This window comes from Crocuta crocuta, unplaced genomic scaffold (assembly GCF_008692635.1).
Source record: "Crocuta crocuta isolate KB4526 unplaced genomic scaffold, BGI_CrCroc_1.0 scaffold41, whole genome shotgun sequence".
In the NCBI taxonomy this organism is placed as follows: Eukaryota; Metazoa; Chordata; class Mammalia; order Carnivora; family Hyaenidae; genus Crocuta; species Crocuta crocuta.
Window position 1 is genome coordinate 11,884,774 of NW_027529428.1, and position 22,530 is coordinate 11,907,303.

General features: G+C 44.3%; 1 protein-coding gene across 1 annotated transcript in view; it reads right to left on the reverse strand.

The window, feature by feature from the left end:
- The window catches only part of PGM5 (phosphoglucomutase 5), a 209,984-nt gene that overhangs the window by 35,505 nt on the left and 151,949 nt on the right, over positions 1–22,530 (reverse strand). The window contains exons 9-11 of the mRNA XM_077759298.1: positions 21,888–22,023; positions 17,603–17,786; positions 1,622–1,756 (exon numbers count right to left, since the gene is read on the reverse strand). Coding sequence (XP_077615424.1) covers positions 1,622–1,756; positions 17,603–17,786; positions 21,888–22,023 — 455 coding nt within the window. The remainder of the gene's footprint in view (positions 1–1,621; positions 1,757–17,602; positions 17,787–21,887; positions 22,024–22,530) is intronic.

Genomic DNA, 22,530 nt, shown 5'->3' on the forward strand with positions numbered 1-22,530 from the left:
GAGCACCACTTTGCTTTCATGGAGCACCTCAGAGAGAAACTCACTTGTGCACAGGATTGTTTTCACACGCGTCTAAAGGCCTGGACATCATATTCTGCAGTCCGTGTGGAAGGTAAATAAAAATCAGCAAATATCATAACCACTCACCCGGTGCAAATAGGGAAAAGAATGCTGAGAAACACTAGCCTCGAGTCAGGGTGAGTCAGAGTTGCCGAGGCCAGTAATATCATTCCTCCCCGTCTGTAGCTCTGGACTTTTAGGCCCTTGGTTTAATCTCATTTCCCAACATGAGAAGGAGAAGGGTTTTATATGGAAAGAAAAGGTAAGCCTCCAATTCTTGCATGATTTGGTACTATCTTGGGTGAAATGTACTCACCGACAAATTATGTTGGCAGAGCATGGCCCGTCCCTGAATGGAAAGCCTGTGATTCTGACAGGAGAGGGCCAAGAACCTTACACTAGCTTCCTGCTCTGCTGCTTCATGTACTAGGTGACCCTGACGATGGCCATCAGCCTCCAGGGTCTCTACTTCCCATCTGGGATGATCTGCTCTAAACAGATCATCTAGTTACAGGGCCCGCTGTAAGGATCTAAGGCACCATATTTATCCAGTTCTTAGAGACTCTCCTAAGGCAGACACCCTTTGAGAAAACACACTAAACTGGTGGCAAAGAAAGAAAACCGTCTCTGATGTCATTCTAGGGCACAACTATGGCAAATCTCACTGGAAATTCTGAGTAACTCTAAAATGAGAAGCAGTGAGTTTCCACTTGCTTCTCTACTTCTCTTCCAAATAAGTATGGAGCCACTGTTTTTCAGCTCAAGGAACCGCCTTATCAAGGACTCTGCTTTAAAACCCACGGTGGAAAAAGACCAAGGGCACAAGGGGTGGCCAGGAGTGTAGCTGGAAGTACCCAAAATCATGGTGGATCCTTTCTGGTATTAATTAATGTTGCCTGCAGCATTAAGGAATGCGGCAGTGGGGATACTTACTTTCTGAGTTCTTAATTAGCTCTACTGTTGACAACACAAAGGGACTTTGCCAAACACAGGGTGGCCCGGCCTTGGCTGGCCTAGCTCAGCCTCCCCAACTTTAAATGCAGACCAGCCATTGTCTTTCTTCTCAAGAGAATCTGAGCTCTGCTGCAATCTCCGAGAGGATGCCCAGAGTAGCATCTATATTGGCATCTCAAGGTCATGATCCAACCCCGAGTTTGCCGGACACCTGGAGATTCCTTATTTACGTGTGCAGACCCAAGGCTCTGAGGAGCGTGACCAGCATGACTCTACCTAAAAAGTTCTTCATCTTTGCAAGTGCTGTCTCTTGACGTCACCCCCAATTAACAAACTGCAGTACAATCAAGAAAGGGAAGCCATTTGGGAAGTGCTGGTCTAAACTCATCACAGAGGCCAGAGCCCAATTTTCTGTTTCAAACATCGCAATGAGTGAATGAATGAAATCTGCTTAGAGTCACTCTAACCTTGTTCTTCAGCAGGATCTATCGATCTGGAATGTACTTTTCAGAAAGAAAAACCACCCCCGCTAAAGGCCCACGAGAGCTCCCTAAATTGTCCAGGAGGGACGAGACACATAGGTGAGGACAGGGCTCAGCTTTCGTACCTGAGGCTCCTGGTCATGACCGCTGGGGTCCCTCTCGTAGCTCTCCGCATACAGTCTGATGGTGGCCCGCATGCCGCTGGAGGAACTGAGCCGAAAGATGAGCCGTGACGCGTCTGAGAAAATGATCCTCAGGCCCTGAGACCAAGAGCACCCAGAATGGGTCAGTGAGCCAAAGAATACACAGGGAGTAACAATTAATACCTACTTGTAGTTACTGCTGGGGGAGACTTAGGGGCAAAACTATGAACAGAGGCTCAAGTTCCTTTGGTCTGGAGATATGGGAATGAGAAAGAGGTGCAGGGACAAGGAGGGGATGGTATTTAATAAATGTCCCTAGGGTCAAAGTTTTTCTCCGGACGCAATGAGGGTAGGCAATTTCTTTATGACTGTCAGTCATATTACCTGTGTTAAGGTTACCCCCTTTGCTTTAAGTTCATCTATTTTGATTCTTTCCTTGCCCTCACATTCCCGATAGGAAGTGAAGCCTACAACAAAATGTTGGAACCCCTCAGCTGGGTTCTGGAGTTTCTGTATACAACTTCATCGTCTTGGCTCTGTCCTTCTTACTCCACACCCTGGCCACCAGGGTGGTGTGAAGGCAGAGCTGTGGCAGTATTAATTTGCTTTTGGCTCAGAATGTTTCCATTCTCCATGCATCTGTTTTCATCAGTGGCAGGGATATTTGAAAAAGATGACCGTAAGATCCTACGGTAATGTTTGTGGAAGGAAATTTGTTTTCTTAATACAACTGATAAAGCCCTGGTTATAAATAAGCCTATTGGCGGGGGGCAGAGGAAAGAAGAGGAGGAAACAAAATAATAAGTCTGGTCACTTGTTATTTCTGAAAAAGGAGAAGTCTTGGGCAACTCTGACATCAGACATTTTCCCTAAGAAATTTGCCCTTGAAACTTGTCTGGCCTTAAATCTGGGTTACTAAGAATAAGCCATTATTAAAAATACACCTGCCATAATAAATGTGACTGCTGATATTTTACCCCCCCCCATATCTGCTGGGGTGGGGTGGGGGCACTATTGGTTTTCTGCTTTTTAAATTGTGTAGGCATTTCTTGTTCCAGTCCCAAAGCAAAAGCCTTAGCCTCTTCTGGAGTGATTCAATGTCTGCCACGATCTGTATAACAAAAAGGTGCCACCTCCCTTCCTGGCAACCTGTCTCTCTATGATACTAGCTTTGTAAACAGGATGGTACTAACCAGGATTCATTCAATGGGCAAACATTTTAGAGTAGTCCCCGTGGATCAGGTCCTGGGCTAAGCTCTGGGTACAGGAAGACAAAGACACAGTACTTGCTCTCCATAAGCCTGGACTAGTCCTTGCAATCACATTACAAGGAGCAGTAACCACTTCCTTACCTACCTCATGCTGCCAGAGGAGTGAAGAGTTAAGGATCCCTACTGACCAGTGTCTTACACCAAATTGTGTCCAAACTGACAATAAGGCCCCCAAGGTTCCATTAACTGCATCCACAGTCATGGTTTTACAAACTCTGTTGAAGCTCTTATTTCTTTTTAAGCCTGTGTTCCCCTTGTCACCATAAATGGGACACATGAGTAGGTGACTGGGTGCTCAGGACTCTGAGCTGTGCATAAGTTGGTGAAAGCACTATTAAGGCTGAAGCCCTAAACCACCTGTGGTAGACTCCAAACCACTCAAGGCCACCTTTTCCGATGACCACCTGAACTCAACACTTTAATGTGGCTCCCACTAACTACACAATATCTGTAATTATTTAATAATCCTATATTGGTATATGGTCAGTGGGAGGTATATAAGAACTCAGGCCATAACAGACTAGCAACATGTGTTATCAGCTCACGAGGCTTTTTTTTTTTTTACAGTGAAATTTTGTTTGTTTTTTTCTCTGTGTGGGTAGCCATAGCTTTGGCTGTGGTCATAGAAGGTTGGTTAGCATCTATGTCAGGTAGTCTGGAATAGATTTTGCACTTGAAAAGATGATAAAGGCATGCACAAGGTATTGTTGCTAGTCCAGTGTCTCTCTTTCCTACGGAACCAGCCATGGGATTTTACTAGAACCCATGTTGTTTTGGGAGACCTCCAAGTGAGGAATACCACAGTACTCTTCCTCTGCATGGAAGGAAGAATGGTTCAGACCCAGCCCAGTTCTGTGCTGCAATAGCTCCAGTTGCATGTCTGCTGAGTGTCACTCTGATGTGTGAAGTGTGCTGGATTGCTCTAGCGTCCACATGTTCCTCCAAAGAACTTAATGGATGTGCACCCTGCATGTGAGCATGTTCTTGCCAGCAGGCCTCGTCACCTACTTTGAATTAAATGATGAGGCCCAAGTCACAATGACCAAGACTTGCCAAGTTTCTAAATGCTCTGTAATTCCAACAAGCAACAGCATACAATCATAAATTGTTCTTTTTTTAATTTTTAGGGTAAATTAGGGGTTGGCAATATAGTTTGTCAGCCATATTTGACCTGCCACCTAGTTTTAGAAATCAGGTTTTACTGGAACACAGCTGTCCCCATTGAGCGTAGTATCTACACTGCTTTTGTGTTATAACTACAGAGCTGAATAGTTATGACAGAAATGGGCCCACAAGGGTGAAACTATTTATTATCTTTTACAGAAAATGTTTGCTAACTCCCGGTATAAGCCATTATGTTACTTGCAACACGAAATACTTATCCTTCAACTCTACCCCAGAAAATATTTTATCTATGTGCCTTATAAAAATCCCAATAGAGAAAAATTATGACAATTCGTATAAGTAATATAAGTAAGAGTGTCCAATCTATGCATTTCCCCATGGATTTTAGCCACAGATTATCTGGACATAGGTGTGACCCAAATCAATGTACTTCTGACCGACTACTCATGACAAAAGTGAATTTATTCAATTGTATTTTAGGGGTGGGTGGCTCAGTCGGTTGACTCTTGATTTTGGCTCAGTCAGGATCCTAGGGTTGTGGGATCAAGCCTCACACCAGGCTCCACACTGAGCACAGAGCCTGCTTAAGATTCTTTCTCTCTCCCTCTGCTCTTCTACCCCAATTGCATGTGTGTGCTTGCTCGCTCTTTCTCTCAAATTAAAAAAAACATGTATTTTAGTTTCATATCCTTACTTTCATTGCTGGGTCTACAAGGTATCTCCCTTACAAAACCAACTTTTATAGTCACTTTTGGGAGATTATTAGAGATTGTATTAGATTCCACATCAGACATTTCCTCAAGAGCCAAGTGTTAGGAAAGCCTTTCCTTCCCTGAGGAACTGGTATTTTTTTGTCTTTCTGACAATAATAAGTAACCATAGTTCCGTTTTCAATATGGCTGCCAGGACACTTAATGCCAGATTTGAGGTTCAGCCCAAGTGGATCCTTATGACTTGCATTAACTATGAATTTTTCTTCTTCTGTTCTTGACTCTCTACTCTTATTTATATTTTCCCTGTTCTTGATTTCTGTTTCTTATTTACGTCCTAACAGCTTCATTATGCATGTTTTTGCTGCCACAAATCCTCCTGAAGGAACGAGGCCTGGCACAAATGAATAAAAGGAGTTCCTATCACTTCTGGCCTTAACTCTACAGTGTGGGAACTGCTGAAACAGGTCTTTGAGTCCTTCAAACAGTCCTTTGAGCCCCGGAAGGGCAAAGCCTTAGGCTCCTTGTTCACATCATCTGTCCCCATAGCCCAGGACAATGCCTGGCATGCAGTCAGCTCTCTGCAAACACCTGAATGAATGTCTCTGCATGTTTGGCAATGGGAGTGAGCACCGCTAGGATGCCCCATCCCACATTTAAGGAGGACTCATGGGCCAAATGAAAACATACCTACATTCTCCATCAGTGAACTGGGGTTAACATATTTACCATGAAGGGTCGTTGTGAACAATGCTGTATCTATTCATCCTTCATTTTTAAGGTGAGGGTCAGTTTTGGCTAAAACAATGGAGTTGAACCATGATGGGATCCTGTCTCCACTTGTGTGATGATATTCGACAAATCCTAAGTCCCTTAACAGCAAAATCTGCTGCACTTTGGAATCAGCTAGGGTCTTTAAAAAATACTGATAGCTGAGGGGCACCTGGGTGGCTTAGTCGGTTAAGCGTCCGACTTTCGCTTAGGTCACGATCTCGCGGTTCGTGGGTTTGAGCCCCGCGTCGGGCTCTGTGCTGACTGCCAGCTCAAAGCCTGGAGCCTGTTTCAGAGTCTGTGACTCCCTCTCTCTCTGACCCTCCCCTGCTCACACTGTCTCTCTCTCTCCTAGAAATAAATAAAACATTAAAAAAAAAATACTGATAGCTGAATCTTACCCCAGACACTAGTATCTAACTTGAATAGTGGTTACTTGGGCACTGGGATTGTAAGTACTCTCCAGATGATCCCAATGTGTAGTCAAATGTGGCTGCCCCTGTAGCGGCCACTTTGGTCTGGGTCACTTGCCTCATGTATCAAGTGACTGACTATAGCACATGTCAGTTTTTTTGAGGTTTCACCTTCTACTACCATCAGACTGGAATCTCAGGAGAGCCATAGCACGGTGGGGTGGGGAGGCTAATCAAACATCTTGCTGCTGTGTCCCGAGAGCCTCCTCCTAATGCCTCACCAATAGCAGAACCATTATAAGAATCTCCTCTTGGGCCATCTGACCCTAAAATCTTTTAGCACAATCTCGTATGGAATTCCTAAAGCAGCGGTGAAGGGATCCATGATGCCTGCATAGCCACAGCAACAACAGTAGCCAGAATTCCAGAATAGCCACGCGTGGAAAGGAGGCAAGAGTTTCATTCTTCCATTCTAAGATAATCTTAATTACAGAGTGGGGTACCAAACCGACACTTTGAGTGCCAGCCTAGCATTTGTCTTCCCACTGAGTGCCTGCTGTCATAAGCCTCTGTGACAAGAGGGGGGCTTTGCCCATCTCAGCTTTGTCGCAGTGGAAGATTGTCAAAGAGTATTCCCCGCAGGTATCTCCACCCCTTAAGCCTCCAATTTGCTTCCATTTCTCAGTAGAGATCTTCTATTCCTCCTCACATTTGTCCCTCTTCGGTAAGAGTCGGTTTGGAAAAGATGAAAAGATACCCACTAGAGAACCACTGGGCTGGAATTCTGGCTTGGCTTTGCAGCTGGTGGTCTTAAGCAAGTCACTTTTTTTTTTCAAGTTTATTTGAATGAGAGAGAGAGATAGAGCGTGCATGAGTGGGGAAGGGTTAGAGATGGAGAGAGAGAGAGAGAGAGAGAGAGAGAGGGAGAGAATCTCAAGCAGGCTCCACACTGTCAGTGCAGAGCCTGACATCCTGCTCAAACCCACAAACCATGAGATCGTGGCCTGAGCCAAAATCAAGAGTCAGATGCTTAAGTGACTGAGCCATCCAGGCGGCCCTTGAGCATGTCACTTAAAGCTCTGTCAGTCTTAATTTCCTAAAAAGGGATGAAAAAACAATACAGCCAGGCCTACTGGGCTGTCGTGAGCATAAGATCAGAGAATACATGTGAAATGTGCTTTGAAAATTAGAAATCAGTTTATAAATACTACTCTTACGTTAAGCTTTTAATGAAAATGGTACTATGCTCTAAGCCATCCAACCTTCCAGATTTTGCAGAAGATTGCCAAACGAAGCCTACATGGGAACTGTTTATGGCATATTTATTTTTAAATTAGGCAGAATTAAGATTACTTTTATTTTAAGAATGGTACCCTGCTCCTTACAATCGCTGTCAAGTTCACGGATCTGTTACCATTTATCTTCTCCCTAACTCTCACCAAACTGGCTTCTTTGACAACTCAATGTCCCTTCCAAGTCAGTCAATTTAGACCATTATGGTCCTGAAGGAAGGCCCTCAGAGTCATCCAGGCCACTTCCTTCCTTCCCTGGAAAGAAAGGGGAAGTGAAAAACTGTTCAAGGTTAACAGCCAGCCAATCGAGGAGCCAGAAATTTAGGTCTTCTGACCCCAGGCTTGTCATTTTAGGGTGAACCACATGAGGCAGCCGCCAGTCACACCTCGCTTCCTGTGAACTATGTGAACAGCATCTCATATGTTTTGTATTGTCCCTCAAATGAGCACAGAGCCTTCAGTAGAGCAGGTTTCTGATAAATGTTGGCTAAATAAATGTTGGGGTTTTTTAAGCCCTTGTGTAAATCAATGCAGAGAGATCTGCACATTGCTAAACACACAAAGAGCTGCCAGATGTTCATTTGGAGACTCGAAGCCATGTTGCAGCCAGGCGGGGAAGGAGGAACTATCCATCACCAAGAGCCACTTGGCAACACCCAACCCAGTCAGATACTGACTGAGGATGAATTCCAGGGGGAAACAGCATGTGGCCCTGCGATCTGGTACACTGTCACATATAGAGTCAGGTGGCCACACCAGGCATGTGAACCTGGAGACAAGGTGTGGAAGAGCGAGACCCTGAGCCCAACTCAGATGCTATCTCCCACAGGAAATCCCAACGATTTATCTGGAAGGCTTCAAGGTGCAAATACTGTTGTGTAACATCTGAAGCATATTTTGTAGAAGAAAGCAGGCAGCTTATAAAGCAGAAGATGTGGACTGGACAGACATAGCTCTCCATGAAAAAGATTAACTAGAATTACCCATTTTCCTTTGTTTAAGTCATAGAGTTAGCTGCAAGCATAAGTCCAAAAGTGGTTGAGCAGGGCAGCAGCTGGTCCATACTGTGCCCTTATATAGATTACAAACAGGAAGGCAATTTATAGAAAAACATCTCTCTTCTTGGCTGGCCTAGAGTTTGGCTTCTCCTTCATTAGGCTGAATGCCTTTGGTGCAATGCACTGACTGCACGGCCATACCCAACTGCCCTACTTATGGAGCAATTCTCATCTAGCCTTTTCCCAACCAACCAGCACTCTTTGAGACCAATGGCTACAAATAACTATTTGAGGAAACCAAGGTCAAATGACTTGGTAGGTGCTCTTTTAAAATACACATCCAGGGGTGCCTGGGTGGCTCAGTTGGTTAAGTGGCTGACCTCAGCTCAGGTCATGATCTCACGGTTCGTGGGTTTGAGCCCTGCATCGGGCTCTGTGCTGACAGCTCAGAGCCTGGAGCCTGCTTCAGATTCTGTATCTCCCTCTCTATCTTCCCCTTCCCTGCCTCATGCTCTGTCTCTCTTTCAAAAATAGATAAACATTAAAAACATTTTTTTTTTTAATTTATAAAACACACATCCAGCAAAAACTACATAAGGTGATGAGAGGGCTATTTGGAGAGTAAAGACTTAAAAGTTATCCAGATTCCAACTGTCAAATTTGGAACAATGGAATTAGGTCACACATGTTCCATTTCCCCGTGCCTTCAGCCAAACTGGCTGCTGATCCCTGTTCACTCAACATCAGCCCCATTTCTGGGGTATTTTGGAATCAGACACACTTTACCCAGACAACGGGGATAGCTTCCTCCCTCATTTCCTGTGACAGCCTGCACTTTTTTCCTTTAATATTTGTGTTTCCTGGTGACGGTCACCCTCGTGACTATGCAGGGACATTGGTATTTCTGTAGGAAGTAACTGTGATGTTATTCATTCCAGAATGCTTAGATTCTTATCGCACATCTTAGTGGGATTCTATCAGCATTTTAGAAGATAGTCTTAACACAATCAACTTATGTCAGGAGAAGGTACTTCATTACAATAAAACCCCAATGAATCAGAAGCAAAGGAGTTAGAACGTCAGAATGAATCAGAAACAGTGTCTCCCTCTTCCTATTTTCAAATCAGCCAACGGGTCCTTATAAAATAATGAATATGTGTTTGGTCTTTGGGAGACAAATAGGCAAAATCACAGGAAAAGTAACTATTATTTAAAAAAATAGGGGGATGGGGCACCTGGGTGGTTCAGTAGGTTAAGCGTCCAACTCTTGATTTCAGCTCAGGTCATGATTTCATGGTTCATGAGATTGAGCCCCCAAATGCGTTCTGTGCTGACAGTGTGGAGCCTGCTCTTTCTCTCTCAAAATAAATAAACATTAAAAACATGTTTTTAATCCATGGTTTTCAGTGTGCCTTACCAAAAGACCCAACTGTCTTTCCTGAGGAAAACTGCAGCATTGTAGAATGGGCACTGACACTGAGAATAAAAATATTGTAACATCCCACTGAGAATGCTATTACCTATAGGAAATCCCAATTCTTTATCTGGAAAGCCAAACAATGGTATAACTACATTAGATTAAAGAAAGGCATTTAGTCTGTCAAGACGGTTTTCCCTGGGCCAACTACCACACATTCTTCAGGGAAGAGCTTAACTATCACCTCCCCAGACCCCCTATTCCAGGTAAGCAGCCCTGGCTATGCACTCCCAAGTAAGTGATTTCTCTGTAATAATTTTCAATAAAGACTACGGTGATTACAAATTGAACGTCAGTTTGTCTTCCCTGCTAGATTGCCCTGTATGCTGGCAGATCTTTAGCCCCCCAGCAAGCTGACTGGTATGTAGTAGGCATTTGGTAAACATTCAGTGAATGGATGAAGACGCGAACGAATCGCACTTCAACTATCTTCACTGTATTGTACTAACGTAGGAAAGGAATGGATATTTATTATGTGAGGTTTTTTTTTTCCAAAATCACAACCTGCAATGAAGATTTTAAAAATGTTTTTTTAACATTTATTCATTTTTGAGACACAAAGACAGAGCATGAGTGGGGGAAGGGTAGACAGAGAGAGAGAGAGAGAGAGAGAGAGAGAGAATCCGAAACAGGCTCCAGGCTCTGAGCTGCCAGCACAGAGCCTGATCCGGGGCTTAAACTCATGGATGGTGAGATCATGATATGAGCCGAAGTCAGACACTTAACCTACTGAGCCACCCAGGAACCCCAAAAAGAGGTTGTTTTTTTTTTAACCCAGATGTAATCACAATATACATGTAATGACAACACCTCACTTCCTAAATATTTCTGTTCCTCAACAGAGAGGGAGTATTTCGAAGTACCAACTTTCAGATTCAACTAAACTCCATAGGTGGGGTAACCAGCACGGCTGAAATGATTTCTTAAGTTCTAATTTGAGATGCACAAACCTCACTCCAGCAAGTGGCATAGTAGAGAGATAAGGTGTTCATGACTGCCTCTCCATTGGTTCATTGATGAGAATGTGAGAAAAGTTGACGGTTGACCAGTTAACTCTAAAAATTTTTTAACGATTTATTTCTGAGAGTGAAGGAGAGACAGCATGAACAGGGGAGGGTCAGAGAGAGAGGGAGACACAGAATCCGAAACAGGCTCCAGGCTCTGAGCTAGCTGTCAGCACAGAGCCCGACGTGGGGCTTGAACCCACGAACTGTGAGATCATGACCTGGGCCGAAGTCAGACACTTAACTGACTGAGCCATCCAGGTGCCCCGACCAGTTAACTCTAAATAGAGAACTCGGTCCTGGCTCCCAGATTGTCCAGATGACACCATTCAGTTGCCTTCACATAATGCCTACAGAAACAAGAGCTTGGTAAACTTCTCTCTACCTGTTGACCAGGGGTTATTAGCACCGCAGTATATATTAAAACATGAAATCCCCAACTAAAATGTGATTTCAAGACTGCCAGCTTACTTTCTCCATTATTTCTAAATACTGAAATTAAAAAGTGAAGAAGACACCTTCCTGCCTATTAAAATTACAACTCGAAAAGCAAATGGTTCTGCAAACAGGCTTCAAAGTGTACTTTTCCTCTGAACCAATTTCAAATGGTTCTTTTTTTTTTCCAGGTTGAGGACAACATCAAAACGTTTCCACACAGCCTGCCTAACGTGAAGAGGGATTAATAAGCTCCAAGTTAGCCTGACATAATCAAATTGGATTTGGTTTTCCACATCAGCTAACTGGTATGCTTTTATTTACATCAGGTTTTTTAATACCAGCTGAACGGTGACTTGCAAATGACTTCAGCACTGGTGGAATTTCGTGATTTCTGATCTTGTTAAAGAGAAATACGGGCATGGGATGGGTCACGAAGAGAAACTTGGTTCCTTAATTCTGTTCCTGGTGTCAAGGTTTCTCTCTTCCAAGTTAATTTTCAGAACACAGCGCGTGGTTCTGGATCGATGCCCACCCCGTCACTCGGTGCTGGCGCCATCTGTCATATTGTCCTTTCACACTACCAGGATTGGGNGGTATTCCTTCTATCACAGCTGGAAGGGTCTCGTAATCCTGGGGGTGCTGAGTATTGACTCAAGATATGGGCTATAGGAAAGACACGGGAAGGATAATGGTAAGAGGTAACCTGGGCACTAATGATGTTGCTTGGGATGTTGATAGTTGAGGAAAAGAGAGAATGCCTGGCACTGCGGAAAATCTTGATGTTTGTACAATGAACTCATCCTTGAGGAAAGAGTGGGCCACCTGTCAAGCCTTAGGGAGGAGGCTGCCCTTCTCTCATCTCTCCCATGTCTTTACAAGGCATAAAGTGGGAGCCTCTTAAGTTTGTCAGCCACTGGATTAAACTCCATACTCTCAGAGCAGCTATTGGCTTATTTTTCCCACTCATATTGGAAGAAGCCATTATCATTCACTCATGTGACTAGATTTTTACCTGAGAATAAACAGTGACATACCCTCATGGGATAAGAGAGAATGAACTGCAGTTGGTGAACCATGCCTCGTTAAGCTGCTATTTCTAAATGAGAGTTCCTCTTGGGTCCTGTTTAATGGAAGACACACATCAGCTTTTCTCCGGGCGCCCAACATCACAAAAATATCAGCCACTTGGAGGCAGCCACAGTAAATTCCATGAAACCTGACAGGTGACAGGAAGGCCAGGGAGGTCCCTGGGAATTCATGTCAGGGGTTGAGTACTTCGGGGGTGGGTGTCTTTCTTGCTCCTTAAATGACCTCCACATGGTCTCACAGGCAGGACAGACTTTGCTGAACATTCCCGAAGCAGTGAAGCAGAGAGGGGGTGGGGCTTATCACCAGAACAGGATTTTAATTTCATTTTGGATGGAGGAGCATTTCTTCTTTATCTCTAGAGATATATGTGAAACAGCTTCCCCCCACCCCCCACATTCTGTTTCCTGACTCTGACACCAAATCAAGGACAAAAAGGAGACGAAGCTGTTTTCAAAAAAACTGTCTCTTTTCGGAAACTAAGTGGGATGGATAGAGATGGGGGAGGGGGAGACTTAGGGAAGGCGGAGGAACGTGACTAAATCGATTCACAGATGACTCAGAAACTGAAAAGGGCTTCCCAGGTCTTCACAGGACATCCTGCAAAATTGTACGCCGCTCAGTGTTGTTTCCCTGCTTTTCTCATCATACATGGCTCATTAAATGTCAAAATCATTCTTTCCCAAGGATGCTCTTTTAACATAACTTATTTTAGTTAACCATTTATTAGTAGTTACTATGTGTCAGGACTTTCCATGTATTATCTAAGTCTTCCAATGGCTGTATGAGGTAGCCACGATTATTATTCCTATTTTCACAGATAAGGAAAGGCACAGGGAGGTCAAGTAACTTCCTAAGATCACCCAGCAAGGAGACGGCAGCGCTGATTCAAATCCAAGACTTTCTGATCTCAAGCCTGTGCCTGTGAACACCATTCATACCCTTTCCTCAAAAGTTGAGGATTCTGGTAAGGGGGAAGCAACCAATAGTTCTTGAGTATCAAATGGATACCAGCTGCTATGCCAGGGGGTTTATGGGACTTTCTCCTCAAACCGTATCTTTAACCCTATATGGTAATTATTACCAGCATGCCACCCACCTGCCCCGACAAGTTAAGAGAAGTTAAGTAATGGGGCACCAGGCTGGCTCAGTCGGTTGAGCGTCCGACTTCGGCTCAGGCCATAACCTCATGATTCGTGAGTTCAAGCCCCACGTCAGGCTCTGTGCTGACAGCTCAGAACCTAGAACCTGCTTCCGATTCTGTATCTCCCTCCTTCTGTCCCTCCCCTGCTCACACTCTGTCTCTCTCTCTGTCTGAAAAATAAATAAACATTAAAAAATTAAAAAAAAAAAAAGAAGTTAAGTAATAGGCCCAAAGTCACAGATCTAGGCCATGACAGAGCCCAGCCTTCAAATCTATGCCTGTTTGACTCCACTGTGACAGCACTGGAGCCACCACAGCAAACTGCCTCACACAGCAAACATTTCTTTGTCCATCTGGAGATCAGATCTCTTCTATCTTCATTTTAAAATAATATATAACTTAGTAGATCAATTTAAATAACATTATTCTCTAACCAAAAATATAATAAAAGTTAGCAAAAGTGTGCAGAAATTGGGACCCTCATACACTGCTGGTGGGAATGTAAAACAGTGCATTTGCTTTTGAAGACCGTATGGCTGTTTCTCTGAAGGTTAAACCAACAGTTACCATTTGACCTAGCAATTCCGCTCCTCGCTCTCGGCCCAAGATAACTGAAAGTCTACGTCCGCACAAAAACTTTACGTGAATATTGACAGCAAAATTATTCGTAGTTGTCAAAAAAGTGGAAACAACCCAAATACTCATAAACTGAGGAATGGATAAACAAAATGTGGTCTATCCACACAACGGAACATTATTTGTCAATAAGAAAGAATGAAGTACAGATACATGGAATGTTCTGCTTAGTGATGGAAGCTAGTCACAAAGGACTACATGCTGTATGACTTCATTTATGTGAAGTGTCCAGAATAGGCAAATCCGTAGACACAGAAAGGAGATTGGGAAATGTCAGGGTTGGAAATGGAGACTACAGCTGAAGAGTACAAGTTTCTTTTCGGGGGTGACAAACAGGTTCTAAAATGGATTGTTGTAATGACTGCAGAGCTTTATAAATATACTACACACCACTGAATTGTTCTTTAACTGGGTGAGTTGTATGGTATATAAATTGTAGCTCAATAAAGCTGTTCTACATTTATATTTGAAAACTGTTCCATTAAAAAAAAATTATTTATGCACCAGGTTGGCTCTCAAGAAATATCTATTGAATGATATTCAAGGGCTTTATGGTGATTTAAAAATAATACATGTTCATTTAAATTTAAACATGTCTTATAGGAGTAGAGAGTGCTGTTCTGCAGCAATGTCATATGACATGTATGTAGCCCGGCTTAACCATCCCCGGAAGCAGATGCTGAGGACTTCCCGGGAGCACTGAGATGTGGGCCTCAGTGCTGGAAGTTTCCCAATAGCCCTGCCGTGCAGGAGTTCCTCCTCTGCGCCAACAGGACCAAACTGTGGGGAAAGGGCCATCTGTGAGTAGCTGACAGTGGGGACGAGTGTTAACTGTCTCCCAAAACCACCGGGGAACCAAACGCAGAGCTGCGGAGAAGCTCCAGGGTGCCTTGGGGCCACCAGCTAAAATACGGTCACCTGAGTCCTAGAAACTGGTCCTGGATGAACAACAGCCTCCCTTTGTTGCGAGAGAAACTCCCAGAGCAGCCCCTGGTGGCATTTGCTACTTATGGCCACCCTTGAGCTAATATGAAACAGTATGGAAAGAAAAATAAATAAATTCCAGAGTGAAAATGCAAACCAATGTTCAGGGTGGCAGGGGAGGGGACAGGGAATAAGGAGAGGTCTAAACTTGAGAGCTGGCTGGGGAATCGGCCTGATAGGAACTGTTAATAGAGCCAAGAGCAAAGAAGGATACAAACCGGCACTGAAGGAGAAGCGAGGTAGAGTATTAGTGGATTTAACAACAGAGCAAATCAGTTCAGCAGACAAGCTTCTCACGAGCAGGTCAAGTCCAGAACCTCGCACTGCCTGATCCTTTCAGGGAATCGTTTTTGGGTTTTTTTTGTTTGTTTGGTTGGTTTTTTTAATAGTTTTTATTTATTTTTGAAACAGAGTCAGAGCATGAGCGGGGGAGGGGCAGAGAGAGGGAGACACAGAATCTGAAGCAGCTCCAGGCTCTGAGCGGCCCGCACAGAACCCAACGTGGGGCTCGAACCCATGAACTGGAAGATCATGACCTGAGCTGAAGTCAGATGCTTAACTGACTGAGCCCCTCAGGCGCCCCTCAGGGAATCGTTTTCAAACCTTCCCCATCAGAGAACAAACTCCTCCCAAGAATAATTTAGAAAGCACATATTTTATGACTCCATGAGCCCTGGATTTGTGAAAAGTTTGTTGTGAGGTTCTTTTGCAAAATGGAAGTAGGACTATGATACGAAACTGGAAAAGATTTATCTGAGACACAGAGGCTCCGAGGTCCCACCCATGTGCTGGGCTCCTGGCTTCACATCTCTGGAGATTCATTAGTGTTATTTTGGAGATGATTCAATCCCGCCCACAAGAAAGCATCCTGGTGTGAAACACAACACAACTACAAAAAACGTAGTGTATACTTGTTGTATGAAGGATAGCTTTTGTGTATTTTATTTCATCACATTTTTTTAAGTTTATTTACTTATTTTGAGAGAGAGAGCATGCATGCACAAGCAGGTGAAGGGCCCAGAGAAGGAGAGACAGAATCCTAAGCAGGCTCTGCGCCATGAGTGCAGAGCCTGATGTGGGGCTCGCGAACCGTGAGATCACGACCTGAGCCAAGATCAAGAGTTAGATGCTTAACCGATGGCTCTCCAATTTCATCACATTTCTAAAACAGCTCTGCGAGACAGATATTTTTACAGATGAGGAAGAAACTGTGGCTCAAACAATCAAGGGACTTTCCTGAAGTCCTATAACTGGTAAGTGGGGTAGCAGTAGTGCTGGACTCTGGGTCTTCAAACTTCTTGACCACTCTTACCTTCACTACCCTACACCTTTCCAAAGTGAAACTGCAATCAATTTGTCCACCTACAGAAGGCCTTCTAGAATTTAAAAGAAAAAAAAAACCTGATGACATTTTAATAGAGATCAAAGATCACCATGAAACTTGGCAGACCAGAGGGAGAATACGGAGAAAATAAAAGAGGAGCATCAGGCTTTGGAATACCTGCAAGGCGGGGCCCCTACAATGAGGACTATGTACGAATTATTAGTCAAAATAAAAATATCAGTAGCTACCATTATATCTAGTCCCCCGAGCCCTACAGCTTCTGGTTTATTCTGTTGCCTGTACTTAATGAAGAATAATAATGAAGAAGAATGAAGAAGATAAGAATTTGGGATTTTAGGGGCACCTGGGTGGCTCAGTTGGTTAAGTGTCCGACTTCGGCTCAGGTCATGATCTCACAGTTTGTGGGTTCGAGCCCCACGTCGGGCTCTGTGCTGACTGCCAGCTCAGAACCTGGAGCCTATTTCGGATTCTGTATCTCCCTCTTGCTCTGACTCTCCCCTGCTCATGCTCGCTCTCTCTCTCTCTCACACACACAAATAAATAAAATATTGAAAAAATTTAAAAAAAGAATTTGGGATTTTAGAATGGAACTTTTCTTAACGTCGCATGGTGTCTTATCTAAGCTGTAAATGTTAAAGCATGCTCCTAGAGTAGGCAGTGTTTGCCATTGCCAATAAATAAACAAAACCTAGAGGAAAAGTAATGGTAACGGCTTTCACCTTCTCTTACACAATCCACAAAGATGAGACCAGAGTAGAAGTTGTTGACTCTGTCATTTTATCTCTCGTAATAATTCTCAACCATAAATCTTCCTTTTGGGTTCTGCGGGGCAAACGTTCTGACTGTTTCTTCCCCTACAAAGCCGTCTGGCTAAGCTCCTATTGTTCTTGATGACAGAAGGTCATACAAGGTGAAATATCCCTGCAGTTGGGAGCCCCGAAGAAAAGGAATATTTTGCTCTTGGAAACTTTTCTGAATCTCTAAAAGTTCAGAAGGAACTTTTGCAAGGGATTCAGAAGGAAATACTGGTCCATATCTACGTGGGGTATTGGCGTGTCAGCTACAAGTGGAAAGAATACTGGACGGACAGTCAGGGTCCTACGTTCTACTGGGTCCTCTGCCACTAACCAGTAGGTCACCTTCACCAGGGCTGCAGGGCGCTTGTCTGTATAAAGAAGCGCTCAGAGTAGATCATCCCCAAAGACCTCTCCAGCTGTCCGACACTCTGGCTTCTGGCTGTGCCCGTTCTGGTGATTTCCGAGCAAGTACCTGTTTCTTGGTCACGGTGCCATCCACGGGGTCCACGTATTCAAAGCAGTCTGTCTTTGCCACGCTGTAGACGTGGTTCCCCACGGCAAACTGCTGGCCGATGAAGGACTTGTCTGTGAGCAGGGCCTCCAGGTCCCTCATGATGTAATACGTCGTCTTGGGCTCTAGCCCCTCATAGTCAAACCTGGTGAGCGAAGGCAGGACACAGTTTGAATGCAAAGCTCATTGGAGAGCCAGAGACTGGGCGGGCATCGCAAGGTCATCTAATCATTGATTTTGTTTTCATGGAAGAAGTGCACAGAAAAGCACCCCACACCTGTCCCCGCACTCTTCTACCTTGCTTTTACAATCCAAGCCTGCTTCCCACCCCCCGCCTGCTACCTGGTCCATACAAGGCAGGCCCTATACAGTAGCCAGAGTGGTTTTGCAAAAAGAAAGTCAAGTCATGTCAATGACTTCTTTTCAATCCCTCCCTGAGTGCCCATCACATTGAGAACAAGACTCTAACCAGGGACCACAAGGCATTGTGGGATCCCACCCCACCAACCCCCTTGACTCTGTCCCCCTCTCACCCTTGTTCACTAGGCTACAGCCACATGGGCCTGCCCTCCAGTCCTCAGAGATACTGTGCCCTTCCTNATTTTGCAAAAAGAGTCAAGTCATGTCAATGACTTCTTTTCAATCCCTCCCTGAGTGCCCATCACATTGAGAACAAGACTCTAACCAGGGACCACAAGGCATTGTGGGATCCCACCCCACCAACCCCCTTGACTCTGTCCCCCTCTCACCCTTGTTCACTAGGCTACAGCCACATGGGCCTGCCCTCCAGTCCTCAGAGATACTGTGCCCTTCCTGACTTTGGGCCTTTGTTCTTGATCTTTGTTCCTTCAACCTGGTATATTCTCCCCCTTGACTACTGGAACACCTGGCACATTCTTGTCCATCACTTTTCCAACTTAGTGTCACCTCCAGAAAGCGACCTTCTCCAACCATCCATCTAAGATGCTTCCTTCTAGGCCTCCCTCTCTCTCGTCACTCTTCATATTTTCTTTCAGTCATTATCCCGATCTGCATTTACTTTGTTTGAAATAGTTCTTTACTTCTTATCTGCCTTTGCCCACAAGAACCACAACTACAGGAGAGCAGCTTATCTGTTTTGTTCTCCACTGCTTCTATCAAGTAGTGTTTCCTCCCTTCCTTCCTTCCTTCCTTCCTTCCTTCCTTCCTTCCTTCCTAGATTATTTGTTGTTTGAGAGAAAGAGAGAGAGCAGGAGAGGGGCAGAGAAAGAGGGAGATAGAAAATGAAAGCAGGCTCTACACTGTCCATGCAGATGTGCCTGATGTGGGGCTTGAACCCACGAACCATGAGATCATGACCTGAACTGAAATCAAGAGTTGGATGCTCAACCAACTGAGCCACCCAGGCGCCTGTGTAGTAAGTGTTTTCTACGTATGGGATGAAAAATGGGAGGAAGGGAAGGGAGGAAGGAAGGAGGGAGCGGGATCAAGGGAGGTGAAGAGAGGAGGAACAGAGCTCAACGTACCATAAAACTCTCTTGGAAACTTGGAAGAAATATCACAATTGTTCCATTAAAAAATATCCTCCTAGCCAAGAACATCATATGTAACAATGGGGCTAAGAAGTGATTAGGAAAAAAAAAAAAGGCTAAAATAACACCTATCTCATTTGTTGTGGGGTTTAAATACTATAATGCATACCAAGTAGTCGGTCCAGTGGCAGACGTCATTTGCTTAAAACTATTAATTGATTTTATTCTTAGTCACTACCACAGAGGAACTGTAGGGTCTTTTCCAATGGTGGACAGTCTTGACCAAGACCTAATGGCACATCCAGGGGGATCTGTTTAAGAAAGAAGCCCTCAGAGGGGCAGCTTTGCCCAACTGGAGATGGTGGGATCTCCAGTTGGGCTCTGAGTAACACAGGGACAAGATGGGAGTTCTCAGTGAACTGAAAGAAGGAAGACGAATCATTGTCACTATTTTTTCTTCACCCAAGATCTTTCAAGACTGTAAGTAAACGCCAGGGTATTAGCCAAAATGGAAAACATGGAATGGTGCCATTTCTAGCAATGGGTCCCCTGTCCCTGTATCTCTTTCTTTTATTCTCTCCCTCCTACACAGCTGTGCCCTCCCCCGTCTCAGAAACAAACCAATCAGGAACTCTGAACATTCTCAGCAATGGATGTGTACTGAGCCTAAATTCTCCTAAAAGATAGTCTTTTGGGAGAAGATGAAGACCCAACCAAGCAGAGAGGGGCCTGAGGATGAGATAAGAGGGTTTATTAGGATACAGAGAGGCACTGAGATTTAGAAGTCAAGGAAATTCACTACTGCGACAGACCACGTTCAGTCTATGGCTGAGGTCGTGAGACCAGCCTGGCTGCCCGCCCAAATGTGCATCTTCATAGACAAGCAGACTCCAGCACTCCATCCCTTCGCTATGACCGACAACCCCCTCTGACCACCACCACACACTTTCAAGGGAGGAAATCTTTCAATGCAGAATTCCTTCTGGGGTCCACTCATACGAGGAAAATCCATCTGGGTTCTCAGGCTCCGAAATAGCTAAGCCAAACTTGTTTTATTTTCTCCTGCCCACCAAAAACCACAACACAACACAACAAACAAACAACAAACAAAATGGCGACAAGTCATTTTATTTCCCAAGCATCTCTCAACTTGCATTTGCTGGAGCCTGAAAAAAAAGTGTTTACTTTCATTCTCTTATTCTCTCCTCCCTTTATCTTTATCTCTATGATCTCTTTGGACAGAAATCTGAAACATAATTCAATGTCCTACAAGAATTTAAATCTCCATTGCATTATATTCTCTAATATGGTATTTGTTATGAAAAAAGTAATTATCATGTAAGCTCTTGGCCACAAAAAACCGAACCATATTATAAATACACTTATCATAACACCATATCTTCAAAACACTGGCAGAAAGCTAGATAATCATTGCACAAATCATGAGGAACACATCCCTAGCTCAGAGTGAGCTCACCAAGCCAGAGGCTGGCAATCATAACATATTTTATCAGGTTGGACTGTTTAGAACAGCTTCATGCAAAAGAAAGGCTTGCTATGCCAAAAAGGCCCACAAGAATCAGGATTTTTTTTGGCACTTATTAGAAATTCTAGTAAGTAGAACAAATTCCCACCTGCCTTTTTTTATGGCACAAGGAATAATTTGAGGTGGTTTTTAGGCTATAACAACTTCTGCCTTCTTAACACGAACAAAGACTCTTACGGCACTGTCCACATTTCCTGGAGCACCACGATCCTTGAGTTATAAGGAATTCCTATCACAGGCTTTCTCATTCTCTGATATTTATCTAGCTAAATGACTTCTTCAGACAAGAAACAATCACCTTATAAGGGAAGCCTAAAGCTTTCTTTCTGTTCCTTAAGCTCTTGAAACATAACCAAACATCCCAAGTAGTTAACTATTCATAAACAAAGCAAATGAGCCACAAGTTCTGTCTTCAGTACATAGTCTCTGAGAATACTCAAGGATTCCCTTTCCTCATCCCCGTGTTCTCCACAGTTAACATCCTTTCCTACTACTGCTTCCCCCAAACTGCGGCTTGGTACTAGGTACACAGACCTAGCAAGCAAGCACAAGGCCAGAAGACTGCTTACTTCAAAAACAGGAAAGCGATATAGACTCCCAACGCTGAGCGCTTAGCCACTGACCTTTTCCCTTCCTCCCTCCCAGGGTAACGCTTCCGTTTTCTGTATCTCCTTCCAGGGGGACAAACTTTTAGCAAAATCTGGGGCTCCCGGACGATGTGGCCCCTTCGGGGGGCGCCAGCTCGGGCACCTTAGACGTGGTTTGGACCATGAGTGGGGAAACAGGACAGAGGTAAGGAGAGGATTATGGAAGTAGCCCAACCTTCATGGCTTTGGTCTCTGCCTCCTCTCCTTGATAATTATAGCTGGAGAAGCAACAAGGAAAGCCCCTGACTGGATTACACGATCCTCTTGGGCACCAAAGGGCTTTTAAGGTTCTGCAGTTCAGATTCTCTCTTGCGGTGGTTGCCCACCTTACAGGCACTGATGAAAAGATTACAGAGGAATGTCACTAAGGGAGGGGAAAATCCTGCCTTCCAGTTTGGGTGTCCTTGACATGCCCCCCAACCACCTATCAGGGCTCCAGCCCCCGTGTTCCTCAGATTGTCCTAAAAGATGCCTCCTTCTTAGGGTCCTAGCCCACCAGTTTTCTTTCACTGTAGTGCCCCCAGCATCCTTACCCTTCTCACCTGCAATAATAGTGGCGGCCAAATTTGGCCCAGTGATCTCGGACAATCTCCTCCACACTCTGCTTCCGGGCAGCCAGAATGGAAAGCCAAACCAAGACAGCCCAGAGGCCATCTTTTTCCCGGAGGTGATCAGAGCCTAGAGGAGAAAGAAATATTCTGCTGAGGATTTGTTCCTTGGCGGGGGAAACAAAATCTCAGTGAACTTTGAAGACCAGTTAGGAATTGGCTGTTGAAATGGTGGGGTATATTTATCCATTGTGATAAATACACATCCCATAATACACTTGCATTTCCCAAAATAGACAACCAAAATTCAAATAAGAGAAAATAACATCAAAAAATAAACGGAATTCCTGGAAGTTGTTAAAAGTATCAAAGAGCCAAGCTGACATTACATTTGCCCAACGGGATGGTTCACTCAGTAGATATTTGGTGATCCTCATAATATACCAACCATTGGTCTAGGTGTTAGGGATAGAGCAGCGAATAAGATAGCTCTTTACTCATAAAGCTTGAATTCAAGAAGGTAGAGACAGGCAACAGAAATATAGACAAGAGAACAGATTCATGGGGGCGCCTGGGTGGCTCAGTCAGTTAAGCATCCAACTTTGGCTCAGGTCGTGATCTCACAGTCCATGGGTTC